This window comes from Anopheles maculipalpis, chromosome X (assembly GCF_943734695.1).
Source record: "Anopheles maculipalpis chromosome X, idAnoMacuDA_375_x, whole genome shotgun sequence".
In the NCBI taxonomy this organism is placed as follows: Eukaryota; Metazoa; Arthropoda; class Insecta; order Diptera; family Culicidae; genus Anopheles; species Anopheles maculipalpis.
In genome coordinates, this window is record NC_064870.1 from 5,003,505 (window position 1) to 5,019,656 (window position 16,152).

The following is a 16,152-nucleotide window of genomic DNA, read 5'->3' on the forward strand; positions in this document are numbered from 1 at the left end:
TTGCGAAAGCGATGATGGGCTCCAATATCCATCCCGCCAGAGATCTTCAACTCGCCTTTGTCCTACTGGTCCCCACAGGGCCCCAACACCATTTCACACTTAGGGCCTCATGAGCGTTAAATCCGCCTCTGTGAGAGAGTACCGGATTCAAAGATCCTCTACTGTTCGGTAGTATTTCATACGATTAATGTACATCAAACCTACGATGAAACTAGTTTAACACGCAAATATTTGGTTTCTATCACTCTACGTCACTAACACGTGTTCTATGCGATCCAGCTACGGTGGTTTTCAACTATTCAATATATTACGGTTTAATGTATATCTATATATGTATATCTCATTAGTATGAATCTAGAAAATACGCCAACATAAAAAAATCTGGTTTAAACAGTTACGTTATATAAACCCTGTTCTTTGTGTAATCGATAATCGATGGTTTTAAGCGTTTGATTTAAATGTAACGAATACTTTTGTTTAGCAAAAATAGAAAAAAATATCTTGCCATGTACATAGTGGAGTAAAAACAGCTAACATAAAATTAGCACGGGACATGGAAGCATAGTTAGTTTTGCAAACGTAATATTTTTATCAAAATGCGTTTTTTTCTTCTTTTGTTGCTGAAATTTTGATATGGAACCATCCTGAATAATTCCGCACATTCCATTGATCTATGCTTATTGGATTATCGAACTACGAGCAAATGATCTATAAAAAATAGATATCTAAAATTGGTATGATGTTCTACAGGAAACGAAACTGTATCGCCATTCCTTTCCTCAAATCAAGAAACGTTCCCTACAAGACAGCCTTTGATTGAATAGAGTCTCACTAAATATTCCTTGAGTTTTGATCCATATTTATAACACCATTTTTTTTGTTTGTTTGCCGCCAGGCTATATTGCTCTAGCTGATCATTCTAGGTTCAAACACGAACTACTAAGATTTTCTTTTCTAAACATTAATACGTCTAATATATCAACGGTTAACAGCCATTCTGAATCTATTTCTTACGTTTTTGCCCCTCCCATTCCTGCTTCTGCTTTGAAATACTATATATTGATTAATTGATACCGAAAAGCGTATAAGGTAGACGTAGATGAACGTCAATGTTGCCAACTTAAGCTTACAGTTTGAGAAATTCTCGCAGCTTGTCGATGTTCTGGTAGGCAATCAGTCCGCCTAGATTGCGCGTTACCTTGCGATCTTGGTAGGAGATTTTCTTCACTGACTTGTTAATAAGCGTGTCCTGCAGGTTAAATAAGTCCCCGTTCATGGAACGTAGAATCGCTTGCGGTGCACAAGTGTCCCACTTGTACGTAGTGCCTTTGCTTAAAAGAAACAGTTCCGCCTCGCCCGTAGCTATCTTCAGTATCTTGTAGCCTGCGCCGGACGAATAGATAACGTCATACTTTAGCTGATTCCGTATGAATTCAACGTACTTCGACTGTTCGGACGGTGAAAGTATTGCAATGCGCGCGTCCGGTTCGTGCGGTGCAATGTTGTTAAACTTCAAATCTCCTATCGACATACCCCAGTAGATTTTCCCATCGTACCGATCGTGCTCCTCGTCCGGTTCGCTTACCCGGTCCGCAAACGGTTGATTGATAACGCCCAGTATTGGTGTACCCTGGCACGTTTCGTACACCCCTATCAGTACGGTGCAACATTTTAGGCCAGCGGATGCAATGTTCGGGAATTTAGTTAACTTTTCCTCGCCCTTGATGTACTCGGCAGTGCCATCGATCGGATCGATCCAGATGCCCAGCTCGGACCAGCTGTTGTCCAACGGTATGGAGTCGGTCGGTATTTCTAGCGCTTCCAGATCGAGCTCCACATCTCGGTACACCTCGTCGACGAGGGCTGCTGCCGCTTCGCTGTCACCGTTCAGAATCTATAACGAGCACGTGTTAGAAGCGAGTTTTTTAAAATAATAGACCAGATTTTTTTCTGCTTAAAAATTCGCTTTTTTCAACACTGGGATTAGGTTGGGTTGGGTGGGTATGGGAAGTTAGTTTTTTTGGGTCGAATTTTCAAACATATTTCTTTTTTTTTTAATTATTATACAATCTTTGTTGAACTTTCGACGGTTCCGGACGGTTTCGTTTTTCGCGGGATAACTGAGCGTACGTTGAAGGAATCGAAGTGAGATGTTGCACAAAAAATGCGTGGCCCAACGAGGCATCCAAAAGTATGCTCACACGGAATCACACGTGCTAAAATATGATCCAAACCGTGGGTGCATTTCAGAGGACCGGTCAGTAATTCAGTTGCTGATAATCATTGTAATAAATTATTTTTTTCTCCGGTTTTTGAAAAAAGCAAACATTTAAGGGGTCTTATATTATTCGCGGTCGTTGTAGATGGCTAGTCATAGTCCTCAAAAACTATGTGGAGGGGGGATGGGGGGGGGGGGGGGGGTTGACGATCTGGATAGGTTTGAACCACGGTCCCGTAGGGTGAAGACCGGCGCCCGTTGTCGCTTATACCACCGGGCCGCCCTACGATAGCGACCAACCAACGAAAGGAAACAATGTTTGCATAATTACCTTTTCCAGCACCGCACACGTGTTACCCGGATCGTCCGTCACCGTCACGATAACCGAATCACCCGCCGTATTGGTAAACTTAGCGTTTTCTTCCCCACGGATGTTGTCACGTAATTCTGGAAACTAATCGATAAAACGTAGGCACGCTAGCTTATTGGAAATCATTGTGCATTATATGTATAATTGCTTAGAATAGCCTACCTGCTTGCCAATGTCGTACTTTATCATCTCCTGTATCAGACAGTCGGCTAGGGTTTTGAAATCGTGATCAAAGCGCGAGTTCGATTCATCCTTTTCCTTCTCCTGTATCAGCAAGCTGAACAGGCGCTGATTGCGTCGACACACACGTGCGATGTTGGCAGCCTTTTCGGATGCCTTGAGCAACTCCTTCAACAGGCTGATGGCAGACATGCTTTTAGGCAGATTCTTTTTCGTTCGTTCGTTGTAGTATAAGGCCAGGGAGCAAAGCAAGAAACTTTTCCTCGCTGGCTCACTAGATCTGGCTGGATGAAGAGGTTTTTAAGTACAAAAAACCCGATTGATTGTCTTGATTGCTTCGTGTTGGTGTGATGGTTGGCTCGCTGCTGAAATTCCCGGCCAACACGCAACTGCACTAGAGTTTCACTTCAACCAACCAGGCTCTTCTCAATGTTGAAAACTTTTCCTCCTTGGTTTGCAATGTTTACCTATTTCTCACACACTTTGATAAAAATGTACAAAAGGTGTAAAATACTGGGGTCGGTTGCCAATCACGGTACGGGGGTTCCGGTCTATGCAGCTTGCGCGATTTTGCTTCCGAAACGGCAAACGTTTTGGAATGAAACTTCCATACGTAATGGCCCCAACAAAAAAACATCATTTACCGAAAAAGAGATGTCCAGGAGATTCATGGCTGCGCCGTCGCAGTAACAACCGTCTTAAAACATTGGACAGCATACCTTTACTCCACCACCGGATGTTGTTTACAAAGCATATTTTCTTCGTACGTAGAGGTTCTAGGGGTCAAAAGGCAAAAGAAAAAATATTCCCAGTCCTATTTGGTAGAGTCTAAAAAATAAACCGGATTTTGCTCACACGCCACCAGACAAAACAAAAGAACACTTTTTACTGTAAATTATGAATAATTCGCAAAACAAAAAATGGTGCTAAACCGGCAACACTGCTATCATCAAAGCGTCTTTTCACGCGAAATGTCAAAAAACGAGCAGAAATCAAATAAACAAACGTTGCTATAGAAATGCTCCTGCTACATTGATAAAACAGTGAATATTTTATGGTGTTTCAGTCGGATTGTTTGCAATTTCAACAAAATGGTATTTTCATTTCTAAGCTATCCAAAACTAGTTGCATGTAAATTTTTGTTCCTTCCTCTCTTTGAAGTATCCCTCGCGCCAGAAGCAACAGCAGCTGAAGCAAAATGCACTGTGCAAAGCGGTTGAAAGTAATCGCACCAATGCCAACTATCAGAAAGATTTCGATCAAATACAGCGCAACTGCTTGGAGAACTGGCGAAAGCAGACCGCAGAACAGACCAAACGTGAGCACGAAATTGAACAGCGACAAATCGCACAAAGGCGGGAAGCGGAACGGCGACAGTGGCTGCTCGACGAGCAGGAAAAGACCCACCAGCTACAGGAAGCTAACCGGCAAAAGATCAACGAAGAAAAGCTCCGTCAACAGCTTCGCGAATCAAATCAAGAAATGCGTCTGCTCGAGTCAAAACTGCGTGCAGCGTACGTGGCTAAAGGCATTGCGGAGCAAATTGCTGAAGCAGAGCTGAGAAAGAAAGCGGACCGATTGCAGGCGCTCAAGGAGATGGAAGAGTTCGATAAATTGAAGAAAGAAAATATCGTCTACATGAAGCAAAAGCAAATGAACGAAGAGAACGAGAAGCGCATGCTTCGCTCCGTACTGCAGCAGCAGATAGATGAAAGCCGTTCGGTGAAAAAATGTTTGTACGAAGAATTTCTCGTGGAAAAAAGCTATCTCGATGCGGTGGTGAAAAAAATACAAGAAGAGTACCTGGAAGCGATACAGCGGAAGTTGAAGCAGCAGCAGTGTACCCGGCAGGAGATGGAATATTTCCAGGAAGCGAAGCAAACGTGGAAGGAACGACAAGCGTTTTTGGACGAGGAAGAAAATGAACGGATTAGAAAGTATGCCCAGGAGAAGGATCGTTTAAAGCAGCTGAAGCAACAGCAGAAGCAGGAAAGCGAGCAAAAGCGAGACCAGCTTAACAGGGCCATGATCGCTGAGCTGGAAAAGGAAATTGTAAGTATTGAGGAGAGGTTAGTTGTAGTGCTGGATGAATCTGATTCAGATTCATTAATCTGAATGAATATTTAAGCTGAATGATTCATTAAGCACAGCACTGGAAAGGTTAGTTGGTTGGCGTGACTATGAATGCACAATTTTTTAACTTTCTGCTTGCAGACGGACCAAAGAAATCGCGAAGAGATGCTGCAGGAACTATACATCGCGGAACGGAATGAAAAGGAAGAGACCAAGCGTCAGCTCGAGCTGGAAGAGCAAATACGTAAACGGGTAGCGATCCGGCTCGATCTCGAAAGGCAACTGGTAGAAAATAGTTGCCAACGGGAGTTGCTAGCCGAGGAGGAGAAACGGTTCCGGGAGGATCAAATCAAGCTGTGGGCGGAACGGGATCGTATCGATATGATGTCGAATGAAAAACGGCACCGGAAGATGATGGAGTACAGACGGCACGTCCAGGAGCTGCTAGAAGATAGAAGGAAGCGGCGCATGGAGGAGGTGAAAACATTGCTGGAGCAGGAAGAGCGCCAGAAGCAGGAAGACCGTCGAAGGCAAGAGATTCTTGAGGAGGAAAGGATTAAGCTGTTGAAGGAGCATGCGACAGCCTTGTTGGGCTTTTTCCCGCCCGGTGTGTTGCGCGAAACAGATCGAGAATTTATACCGCTGCCGAAGCTGAATAAAACTACCAAGTAGCCTTAAAATAATTTCATAAAATTAAAAGAAATAATAATAAAGACTCTGAAAAAGAAATGTAACTTTAGCAGGTTAAATGATTTTTATAAAATTTGTAAACAATTTCAATTTTATTTTTTGAACATTAAGCTGCTATAATATCCCATAATGTCAATGGAACGTCAGACTGCTGTCAAACGTGACAGACCTCGGCTGCTGAAGAAAAGGAGCTCACATACACACACGCACACCACCATAGTGTACACCGATGCAGTGCGCTGGAAAGTACGTGATTTTACTGCATTTGTATTTTGCGTTTATTAATGCAGTTTCGACTTTAAAGTGAAGCTAAATAAGTGTTATCTATTTCCGAATTGCGGAACGGTTCGAATTGCGCTGGCAAGACCCGGAGAACGGTGGACAATCCAGTACAATTTCTATCTGCAAACAGGCGTAGCCAAACATCAATCAAACACCAACCATGGATGACTTGATCACGCTAATTCGTACGGAGATTCCCGAGGGACGGAAAAATCTGCAGGAAAGTTTTTCCAATCTCGAACGGGTGGCGGAATATTGTGAGGATACGTATTATCGGTAAGTAGAGGTAAAATAGAAGCATCAGAAGCACTCTCCCCCCCCCCCCCCCCCCCTTTTCTGCAGCATTGGGAAGTGCCTGTCTCTCTGTGATGCTGATTCATAATAGAGCGTCGCCACGGGGCGTTGTATTCGCGGATGTCGCACAAATACTCTATTTGATGGGGGTGCCTATAAGGGAAGTCTGCTTGCAGTGTAATTTGGTTCAATTTTGACTGATTTTCGTGCTCAAATTGGTACCTGCAGTACATGGAGTCGGTGAAAGCCCGGGGATGATTGCTGATGTAGACATCCGGGCCCTACATCTGTTAACCGACCCATAACACTTCATGCTCAATCTAGCGTAATTGTGGGAAAACACGCATTCCGACTAGGGAGAAAGACGGTGTGGGAACTAGTGATGTGTAAATTCTCTTTTTCCCCCGGAGTAATGCGGAGTTAAATCCAGATTAATCCGGCGTAACCTTCGCTATTAACTCCGGATTATATTCCGTACTCGGTTTTTATATGTCGGAGTCGGAGTGGATACATTAATCCACTCCGGAGTTCCCACCACTAGTGGGAACGTGGAAAAAAATACAATATTTGATATCTGTTTTCCCGTATCGTACCACAGCTCCGACAACAAGAAAGCATCACTGGAGGAGACGAAAAACTACACAACGCAATCGCTGGCCAGCGTAGCGTACCAAATCAACACGCTCGCCTTTAACTTTCTGCAGTTGATGGATCTGCAGGCGACCCAAATGGCTGAGATGGAGTCGCAGATGAATCATATCTCGCAGACGGTAATGATCCACAAGGAAAAGGTGGCACGGCGCGAGATTGGCGTACTGACGGCGAACAAGATAAGCTCGCGGCAGTACAAAATTGTCGCCCCGCTCAACCCGGAGAAACCGATCAAGTACGTGCGCAAACCGATTGACTACACGCTGCTGGATGATGTGGGCCATGGGATCGCGCTGACCAACAATAATCAGAAAAAGCATCGCGTCTCGAGCCAGGGCTCGATCCAGACGACGATTTCGCCGAACGTATCGGTTGGTCCGCCACCAACGACCAAACCTCCTACACCGCCACAAATGACGCGCAGTGCAGGACACTCGGGTACGCTTGGTAAGCCGGTCAGCAATACCGGTACGTTGGGAAAAGCGTCCCGGGAATATCGTACACCGCCGGTCGTTGTACCGCCCCAAGTGCCGTCACACTACGCGCCAAACTATCCGGTAGGTCATCCACGGCGAACCTCCAGCAGCGGGGGGGCTGAACGGGGCCCGGGATATAGCGCACTACCGATGCCGATGCCACCGAGTCAGGTGGTGATGCATCATCCGCCCCAGATTGGAATGGTACACCCAATGCAGTCCGGACCGGTTATGCAACATCAGTCAACATTCGAAGAGCGTAACAGTATGCCTCGTAAGTGTCAATTATGTAGCCTTACAACTTCACGAGTTATATTCTAATTATCCTTTGAATAATATTTTCTATTTCTATCCATCGCCAATCAGCACCTCCTTCACCGCTCACTGTAACACATGAGCTGCCGGACCACAGTCACATCGGTATGCACACGTTGAGCCGTAACATGCCACGTCCAGGCTCCCAATCGCCACCACTGCCGCCACCGCCACCGCCAGAGGAATCGGACCACGCCGACTTTGGACGTCCGCGCAATACGCAGAACAGTCTAGTCGCACCGATTGTGCCGGACGATCAAAACTTGCCCGGCTGGGTACCGAAGAACTATATCGAGAAGGTCGTCGCCATCTACGACTACTACGCGGACAAGGATGACGAGCTTAGCTTTCAGGAGAGCTCGGTACTGTATGTGCTGAAGAAGAACGACGATGGATGGTGGGAGGGCGTTATGGACGGTGTGACGGGCCTTTTCCCGGGCAACTATGTAGAACCGTGCGTTTAGAATCCGTTAGCAACGGGAGGTGGATTGGCTGCATTATAGAAGGAAACATTTTGTTTTTCAAATAGAATTTTTTTCTTTTCGGAAATTTTCTCTAACACTGGCCTTAGGTTATAAGTATGGCGAAAAATAATTATGATTTTTTTTCATAATCATGTTATAGAGAATACTGGATAATTCAAATGCAATTGGTTATTCTAAAAATTGTATCATTATATCCATGTGTTTTTACATTTTTTTTTCGAGCTTTGAAACAACCTTACACAGAATGAAAAGAAAACCCCTTTTGCCGTTTACAGTAAGATACGCTATATAATCTTTTCTTTGAAGTATTAAGTTTGCTTAATCGAAATTTAATACTACATGCTACAATAATCAAATAAATCATTAAGATAATATTTAAAAAAATAATGTGTAAAGTGTGCTGAGTAGGAAGAATATTCCGTACCGAAAATTAAAATATTTTTATTAATAATTATGTCCTGATTTATGCCCATGGCTATACTTACTACTTACTTAACAGGAAAGATTTTTTGTTTCTACAGATGCGGAAATTCCGTCTGGGCCAGCTTTGAGGCATTGAGGATTGATTTATCATCGACGATCCCGGAGCAGTAGCTCGATAGACCATCCGGGATATGGACAGCGTGTTAGATGATGAGCTTGAATACAGAACTCCCAGAGGTCGTGAAAAATAGCTGGCGAAGAGGGAACAGATGTCGGCAGCGTTGTGTTACAGAAATGAAATTTTTCATTCAAATAACTAAACTTGATATACCAATTGTGGATGAAGTGCGAATAATTGATGAAGAGAGTTATGTTTAAAGTAGGTATAATATTTTATTTATAGGACAAAAAACTTAAATTTTATGTTCACGCTAGCGTGTATTTACTATGAACTTCAATTTCAAATATTGCTTTTTTACGAATGATTTGTTGTGTGTGTGTTCAGTTACATTTCACAAACTATTTGAATGGTCCCAAAGCAGTGGTTGGAACAGATTTCTTTATGAACTAGTTGATTAACAAGAATTTAATGCTGAATGTATGTAGATGTGCTTTATTACGTTTTTTACCGTTATGCTTGATTCATTATTATGGATAGCACTACCACAAGCAAACTTTTATCAATCATTTCTTCAAAAGTTTACTCATTATAAATTTAGTAAGGTGACCTTTAAAAAAAACTCGCCTTTTACCAATTATTTGTTTTCTCTGTCGATATCGCTTGATTTTCCTATGCTCATCGGCATTTCAATTTGTGTCGTAACAATTTGCTCTGCAAAGTTTGTGAACCCTTTTTTGTTCGAAGAACATCGTTTTTGGACTTTTGCACCTGCTCAAGAAGATACAGTTTGTGGAGTACTTTTGCGTTCACTCGTCACTTGATCCGCTGCTCTGTGCACTGCCATAGTTGTTGCGAAGTCGTGTGATGGATGGTAACCTTGGCCCGACTGGTGGTCCCATCGCACGGTCGGGGTTGACCACATTACCTTCCGAGTCTACTGGCGGTAAAGGAGACGTAGCTGACCATTCGGAACCAGAGCTAGAACTGGCGGAATAGATGCTGGCGCATGGAGAGTAATAGTATCGTTCATTGTTGTATTGTTCTTTAGTTTGACTGTTTTTTTTTAATCTAAAGTGTCAGTAGCATACCTTCGCTCCTGTCCAAAGATTGGTGGCAGCTTAGCATCATAAAAACCTCCCGCAGCAGTTTGCATGCCACTGTTGTACGTACTCGCATGAATCTCCTGCTGGTACAGTGCGTACAGCTCGCGCAGATCTTCCGGCATCTCCACTTTGCCCTCTGTACCGCGAAAAGAATACGAAAGATAAATATTGTAGCGTTGCTCTTCTATATCGCAACCAAAAACTAAGTAGTCCTATCGAAATCAAACCTTCTATGATGCGCCGTTGGGTGCTGATAATGTCCTCGCACAGACGCCGCTGTCGTTCCGCCCGCAGTAGCTGCAAGTCCCGGCGCCGTAACTCGGCCTGGCGAGCCATTCGTTCCGCCTGTAGTGACACCTTGTCAGCTTCCAGCTCATGTACCCGGCACAGCAAGGATAGCAACTCACGCTCCTCATCGCTGCTGATGCGTTCCGGAAGTTCCTGCAGGAGACAGGTGAAAGGTTTTAATTTAACATTAAGGGAAGGATAAGGAAAAAGAAGCACGAACACGAGAACGATAAATTGACAACGGAAGGGAAGGACAATGGGAAGGATTGCCTTGGACTTTACAACAACACATCTCTCAGTTGCGATTCCGTACATCTTCTAATGTAACTCCCTTCTTCCGACATTCTTCCAGCTCGTGCTCTGTCGTAGTCCTTATCTGACGATATCGTTTGACCTCCTTTTCGATCGAAGCCAGTTCGCTCCAGGCGGACCGTAGCGCCGAACATCCTTCCGAATCGGAGCCTACAAAAGACGAAGACCAGTTGGATAAATTTCTGGCCCATAATTCGGCCCAAGCTCCCATAACGTACCTTCTTCGTCATCTTCATCCAGCCGATCGTACAGCTTACCCTGCCGGCTTTGCCAGTGCGAAATCACCATATGCTGCCGTTCCGCATCCAATTCTAACCCCAACAGATGGCTGTCAGCCTCCAGCAAGCGGCGCCGTAGCTTCATCTGCTGCTTGAACGTTTGTACAATTTGCTCGCGCAAAAACTTCAGCTCGACCTTCTTGATTTGTTCCTCCGAGGTTGAACGGTCCTCCTCCTGGCGCAGCTGCTGCTGGCGTTGGAGTGCCGCACCGCTGCGCGGACGCTCCGTCATCATCTTCATCTTGAGCCGGCCGACCTCATCGCGTAGCTCCGCGACCAGGTTTTGATAGTGTGCGACCGGGAACGCTTCGCGAGCGGCCGCCTCCTCGGCCTCCAGTATGGTCGGTTCCTGTAGTCGCGTGGTGATGTGGTTCGCCCGATCCGCGTACACGAGCGTATTTTTCGTCTCGTCCCGATGGCGCGTTTCTGGCGACACGTGCGCAATCATGACCGTTTTGCAGCGTCCGCTCAACGCTTCCTTCAGCAGGCGCGTTAGCTTCGAGTCGCGAAAGTTCACGTACCGTGCGCCGCCGGCCAGTGCATTGATGCAGTTGCCGAGCGCTAGCAGGCTGCGGTTAATGTGGGCACCTTCCTGGAGCCGTTTGCCTCGGTTTTTCGTTTTGCGCGCCCGTTCCGAACCGGCCAGATCGGTCATGAAGAGACGGCCCTGCTTCGTGCCAGCTGGCGTTAGATTTTGCACCGTGATGCTCAGCAGTGCGTGACTGCGAGAGGACGTTTGGTTTGCGGCGGTCGGTTCTACTGTGCGCGCCTTGTTGCCCTTCAGGAGCAGTTGGATGACCTCGGCCCGGCTTGCAGTTGACACCTCGGACAGACCGGCCACCGATTGGTTGCCACGGTTGTCCTCGCGTAGTTCTAGTGGACCACCCGGGTTCAGCAAATCGCGGATGAGTTCGTTGTAAATTTCCAAGTAGGAGATTGAGATCTGAAAAATCGTGATGGAAAACAACATAGTTAGGCTCCTGTTTTGCGGTCACTCCAATGGAGCCCGGATGGAGCCAGTTTCAGCATGAGATTCAGCAATAAATACTAAAGAAATTTCACTAAGCGGAGCGGGAATTGGAGAACCCTCTACCACATTGAATCTATACACATTCTGACATTACGACCGAGTCCCAGCGGGTTCACAGACTAGCGAAGTCTTAGGTGAATCATAAACGAGGCTCGTACTCGTTTCATACCTGCTCTGGACGGGAGGGTGGGGGCTTTAATCGTTCTAAGACTACACGGGGTTCTCTAGCCGGCGAGGTCTCCCTAGCTGACGAAGCTTCCCTGTCCGGTGAGGCCCTCTGTCCGCCGAGGCTAGAGTGGATCTACAGTAAGATTCAATGGCGTTACATAGTCACAACCAGTGGCGTATTAACCAATTGCGGGGGGTGGCGTCCGCCAGGGGCCTCGTCGACTAGGGGGTCCTCGCTGGAGCAAAGAGCTTCACCGACCAGGGAGCCTCGCCGACTAGAGAATCTCTTACAGACTGGCGTCAGATTTTTGTGCGCGTGTGTGTGGTACGGTAATCTCACCATTTTATAGTGAGCTTACAAACAAGCTAGACTGTCATATCATGGTGGATATGTCATGAGAAAGGCACCGATCGACCAGTAAAGATCTTTTTGGAGATGTGATAGACAGTGGTACAAAGGAAGCATGGGAAACGATGGCATTGATGCGTCAGCCAGAACGGATGGGATAATGGCCAAGACAAAATGTGTTCGGCCCCTGCGCTGGAACTAACATTGTTGCCGCAGTCCAAGACCGCTAAGCACCTAATAAGTAACTAAGTAAGCTTTACTTTTCTTTCTCCAATGACCTACCATCCTTCACCTTCCTGCGGGGCAGGAAGGTGAAGGATGGCATTCTGTAGTGGATGGATTCTGTAGTAGTAGCAGAAGCAAAATTTGACAGCCAGCGCGGTAGTGAGAAAAAAAAAAGCGCTTCAGTACTAATAACCTCATAGTACATTCGTTTGTGTATGTTTCAACCATAACCTTCGCTGATTATTATGATAAATGTAAACACTTTCGGAGAATGCTAACGTTTGCTTGTTTTTTTGTTCAAGCCATTTGGATACGGTCAGGCACGTGCACGTTGCTGCGCGTTAAGTTGGGAGTAAAAGAAAAAAAAAACCCACCCGAAGGTCAAGCTGCCCCCATCCATCACTAAAGAAATGTACTGTTGGCGTGTTGACATGCCACCTACGACAAAGGAAGGAAGCAACGCGAAGGTAATGTGGGTGACGAAGTTTATGGATAAATAAAGGCTCATTTGTATCACACAACTTTTGCGCGTTGCAGGCCACTCGGAAGAGAGTCGCCTCATTGTTTGTGGCATTTGCGGCACACCTATACAAACACGGTGCTATTTACCATTTTTATTTTCATCGCTAGTTTAGAGGATCACATAACTGCTGTATCACCTTATCGTCCGATTAATAATCGATTAAATGTTGCTATTGAATGACTCTTACTATCAATGAGGTAGGGCAAGAGCTAAAACCAATCGCATCGATGTTTCGTTGTGTATTTCTGTCGGGTAGAAAAACCTTCACACTTAAATACTGGCTTTCAAAGCCCACCTTGTGGTTAAAGCAACATTAGGTCAGTTGTCGGTAAAGCACGACTCGCGGAAGGAACAGAAGATCTGGTCACCAAAATGGCGAATTTTATTGTTTGAATCTGTTGATCAATTTCTTTTTTATTCTACCGCTTGGCTATGTCCCGCCGGCCATTAAATGACTCTGAGGCTCAAGAGAGACTTTTCGATAGCACTTAGTTGGGCGTTCAAGCAGGCCCCTTGGCAGTTCGAGAGCTCCCGCGGTTACTCAGTTTGCATCCAAAGACCAAAGACCTCCATATACAACTCCTTGACGACATCCCTTCTTCCCTCTGGCAATCGTGCTCTCGTGGATTCTAGGACATTCAAGAATTCGCGACACCGAGAAAGCCTACCGTCTGGTTAACAGATTTTGTTCTGCTCAGCAATATACTCTACAGCTGATGACATCTCGGCGGGAGGCGGGATGCTATCCGCTACACCACCTCAATAGTTGCCCAACGTAGGTAACTATTGAGGTGGTGAACCCCGTGTAGAAAATTCGTATTCTAAGCATACAGATGGAGCATTCCCATTCCTCCTCATTTAATATAGCCAAAGCGAAAACCCTGCACAGTACATCGACATTGGTTATAAAACTGGACAAAAAAAAAAAAACCGTCCGAAATGGAAATAGTTCTGGAATCTGTGTCAGAATACCGTCAGGCATTGGAATCGGAATCAGTTCTGAAGTTGGTTATGAAATCGGGTTCCGAAATAGGCCTCTAACTTGGAACGACTCGGCGACGACGACTTTTTACTGCTTCGGAGTGAGTTCACTTACAACGACTCTCTAAAGAATTGCTGAAATTCTTTGCCATTCGATTCATAAAAGCTGCTATTTACTAAGGGAAAAATAATCCTTTTGAGCAAACAGTGTTTCCAAAAAAAAGTTCAAACCTAGTGTCTCTCCAATATAGGTATTACTTTTAGCTCTTCGTTAAGGTAGTAAGGCATCCCGGGATGTAGTGTTTCCCACTGATCGTAAAACTTTTCCAGACACTATTTTAGCGCGCAACATCCTGGTGCTGTCAAAAATTATCCTAAGACTTCATGTAAAATGTATACTCTAATCTGGTTTCGAAAATTGTAATGTAAGAACGATCATTTCACGACCGTTTTACGACGAAGTTCTATTAATTCTGATTCGCTTTAATCAAACTCTCAAAATATTTTTAAATATTGATTTACATGTAGGAAATAAAAATATCATGAAAATATTTCCTCAAATTCATATTTTCCCACTCGAAAGAACCCTTTCCACCATTTATGAGTTAAATTTTGAAACTAGATAGCTGTATTCATGGAATTGATAGAATCAAACCAAAATCAAGCATGTGTTGTATGTTGCTGTCCATTTCACCGTTACCAGCAGGATGATAAAGTGTGCTTACCCGAAATTTTGCTTCCTCACAACTGTGCCGGTCGATGTAGTCGAAGATGTCTGCAACCGCACGTATCATCAGCCCACTGCTCGGCTGTACCATCGACGGTACCAGCCCGGATGGCTGTTCGGCTGCGTGCGGTGCATCCGACGGACTTGCGGGCGTTTCACCTGGCGACGATGCTGCTGCTGGTGCTACCGTCTGGGACTGGGACGAGCTCTGAGCGCCAGGGTTCACGCGAACCGGTCGTACGTGTGGCCCAAGCATGGTGTGGGTTTTACCGGAACCGGTCGCACCGTACGCGAAAACTGCCGCATTATAGCCGTTCAGGACGTCCTGCACCAGCGGTGCTACTGCGACCGTATAAACTTCCTCCTGCAAGATAAGCGTATCCGATTACGGGACGGGTACAAAGTAAAGCAAAAGGCAAAGTTCCACCGAAGATTGATTCTGCTCACAAGTATTAACAAAAATTTTAAAATATTAAATGGCCCCAGCGGAGTTCTTCCTACCTGTGTGGACGCCTCGCCGAAGACGCAATCGTAGTTATACTTTTTCGGCTTATTACGGGTGCCGTCGTCGAACAGCAGTGAGCCGGCACGATGCGGCTGTGCCTGTATACAGTTCGTTTCGCTGGTGTCACTGAGGGGACGTATTCGGACGGTGACCTACAAAAATGGTCCGAAAAAATAGGCTACCATAAGCAAGCAAGATAAGGCATACGGTGGACGAAAAGAGCTTCAAGTGTGGCGGAAAACACATAAATTCAATCTTCAACTATACACACACACACACATGCTACTCAATCGACGGCGTTTTTTTCGGCGGCAACACTTCGGCAAAAAAGAGGCAAAACTCCTGTAATAGAAACATCGGATGGGGAGCATAGTAAGTGGAGCATTATTACCATACGCTGGTCACTGGACTGACCTATTGGCCCTAGGGTCAGGGATTTAACCAGGAGCGAACGAAGCACACACACACACACATCAGTTGCCCAGCTCGTCCTTAATGGTATTATGCAAATTCCAGCGCCAAGCCAAAGTCTTGGGCTTGTGGGACAAGAAAGAAAGACCACCAGCAGGACAAACCCGGTTGACCCGGTTTCCCCATTTGCGTTGTGCGCTTGGTGCGCTACTCACCATCAGCCGTTCTTCCGTCCCGTGCGCATACGGGACCACATTGCCCGGCGGTGGTATCGAGGTTGGGAGCCTGGTGCCACCATTGTTGCCATTCGACGAAGATGCCAATCCACGGGACGGTAGGGTTACATTGTTCGGGCGCGGGTTGATCCCCGGCTGCAATCCGGTCCCATTGCTTCCTGGCGTCCTGGACATTCTCCTGAAGCTGTGCGAAGCGGGAACAATATAAAGAGAAGAAAACAAAAATAATAATAAAAAAACCCCTCCCGGAAAACATCTAAACCATCCTATCGGGACCAATCGGGACGGAACAAAGCAGCAAACTGTCAGCTGTGCACAGTGTATGGCTTAAGGGTGAGGACCCTCGAACGATTCCTCCAATCCACACGCCGTTAATAACAATCATCGAATTCTGCGTCTGCAAACGGCTGGAATGGATGTGAAATTTACATTTAAAAG

General features: G+C 45.7%; 4 protein-coding genes across 4 annotated transcripts; 2 read left to right on the forward strand and 2 right to left on the reverse strand.

Moving 5' to 3' along the window:
* Nucleotides 1–1,126: 1,126 nt before the first annotated feature.
* On the reverse strand, nt 1,127–2,960 carry LOC126558676 (inositol polyphosphate 1-phosphatase). Its single transcript, XM_050214728.1, has 3 exons — nt 2,751–2,960; nt 2,550–2,672; nt 1,127–1,894 (listed from the first exon to the last, which is right to left on the reverse strand). Exons 1-3 carry the CDS (start codon nt 2,958–2,960, stop codon nt 1,127–1,129), a joined length of 1,101 nt encoding a protein of 366 aa, XP_050070685.1.
* Nucleotides 2,961–3,366: 406 nt separating this feature from the next.
* LOC126562664 (meiosis-specific nuclear structural protein 1-like) lies at nt 3,367–5,513 on the forward strand. Its single transcript, XM_050219230.1, has 3 exons — nt 3,367–3,381; nt 3,930–4,820; nt 4,983–5,513. Exons 1-3 carry the CDS (start codon nt 3,367–3,369, stop codon nt 5,511–5,513), a joined length of 1,437 nt encoding a protein of 478 aa, XP_050075187.1.
* Nucleotides 5,514–5,930: 417 nt separating this feature from the next.
* On the forward strand, nt 5,931–8,015 carry LOC126557821 (abl interactor 2). Its single transcript, XM_050213720.1, has 3 exons — nt 5,931–6,089; nt 6,706–7,508; nt 7,601–8,015. Exons 1-3 carry the CDS (start codon nt 5,974–5,976, stop codon nt 8,011–8,013), a joined length of 1,332 nt encoding a protein of 443 aa, XP_050069677.1. The 5' UTR covers nt 5,931–5,973; the 3' UTR covers nt 8,014–8,015.
* A 1,369-nt stretch (nt 8,016–9,384) lies between these two features.
* LOC126562053 (kinesin-like protein KIF19) lies at nt 9,385–15,888 on the reverse strand. Its single transcript, XM_050218468.1, has 8 exons — nt 15,694–15,888; nt 15,064–15,219; nt 14,561–14,926; nt 10,500–11,502; nt 10,283–10,431; nt 9,909–10,122; nt 9,667–9,817; nt 9,385–9,577 (listed from the first exon to the last, which is right to left on the reverse strand). Exons 1-8 carry the CDS (start codon nt 15,886–15,888, stop codon nt 9,385–9,387), a joined length of 2,427 nt encoding a protein of 808 aa, XP_050074425.1.
* Nucleotides 15,889–16,152: the final 264 nt, after the last annotated feature.

What these genes read in the sequence shown, in the direction of transcription:
- LOC126558676 (XM_050214728.1), bottom strand. Translation starts at nt 2,960, where the DNA reads ATGTCTGCCATCAGCCTGTTGAAGGAGTTGCTCAAGGCATCCGAAAAG. An exon ending in AGTACGACATTGGCAAGCAG is followed by an intron (nt 2,673 to 2,750) that starts GTAGGCTATTCT and finishes TTTATCGATTAG; the next exon opens with TTTCCAGAATTACGTGACAA. An exon ending in CGTGTGCGGTGCTGGAAAAG is followed by an intron (nt 1,895 to 2,549) that starts GTAATTATGCAA and finishes TGCTCGTTATAG; the next exon opens with ATTCTGAACGGTGACAGCGA.
- LOC126562664 (XM_050219230.1), top strand. An exon ending in CTGAGCTGGAAAAGGAAATT is followed by an intron (nt 4,821 to 4,982) that starts GTAAGTATTGAG and finishes TTCTGCTTGCAG; the next exon opens with ACGGACCAAAGAAATCGCGA.
- LOC126557821 (XM_050213720.1), top strand. Translation starts at nt 5,974, where the DNA reads ATGGATGACTTGATCACGCTAATTCGTACGGAGATTCCCGAGGGACGG. An exon ending in TGTGAGGATACGTATTATCG is followed by an intron (nt 6,090 to 6,705) that starts GTAAGTAGAGGT and finishes ATCGTACCACAG; the next exon opens with CTCCGACAACAAGAAAGCAT. An exon ending in AGAGCGTAACAGTATGCCTC is followed by an intron (nt 7,509 to 7,600) that starts GTAAGTGTCAAT and finishes ATCGCCAATCAG; the next exon opens with CACCTCCTTCACCGCTCACT.
- LOC126562053 (XM_050218468.1), bottom strand. Translation starts at nt 15,888, where the DNA reads ATGTCCAGGACGCCAGGAAGCAATGGGACCGGATTGCAGCCGGGGATC. An exon ending in TCGGCGAGGCGTCCACACAG is followed by an intron (nt 14,927 to 15,063) that starts GTAGGAAGAACT and finishes CTTATCTTGCAG; the next exon opens with GAGGAAGTTTATACGGTCGC. An exon ending in GTGAGGAAGCAAAATTTCGG is followed by an intron (nt 11,503 to 14,560) that starts GTAAGCACACTT and finishes ACGATTTTTCAG; the next exon opens with ATCTCAATCTCCTACTTGGA.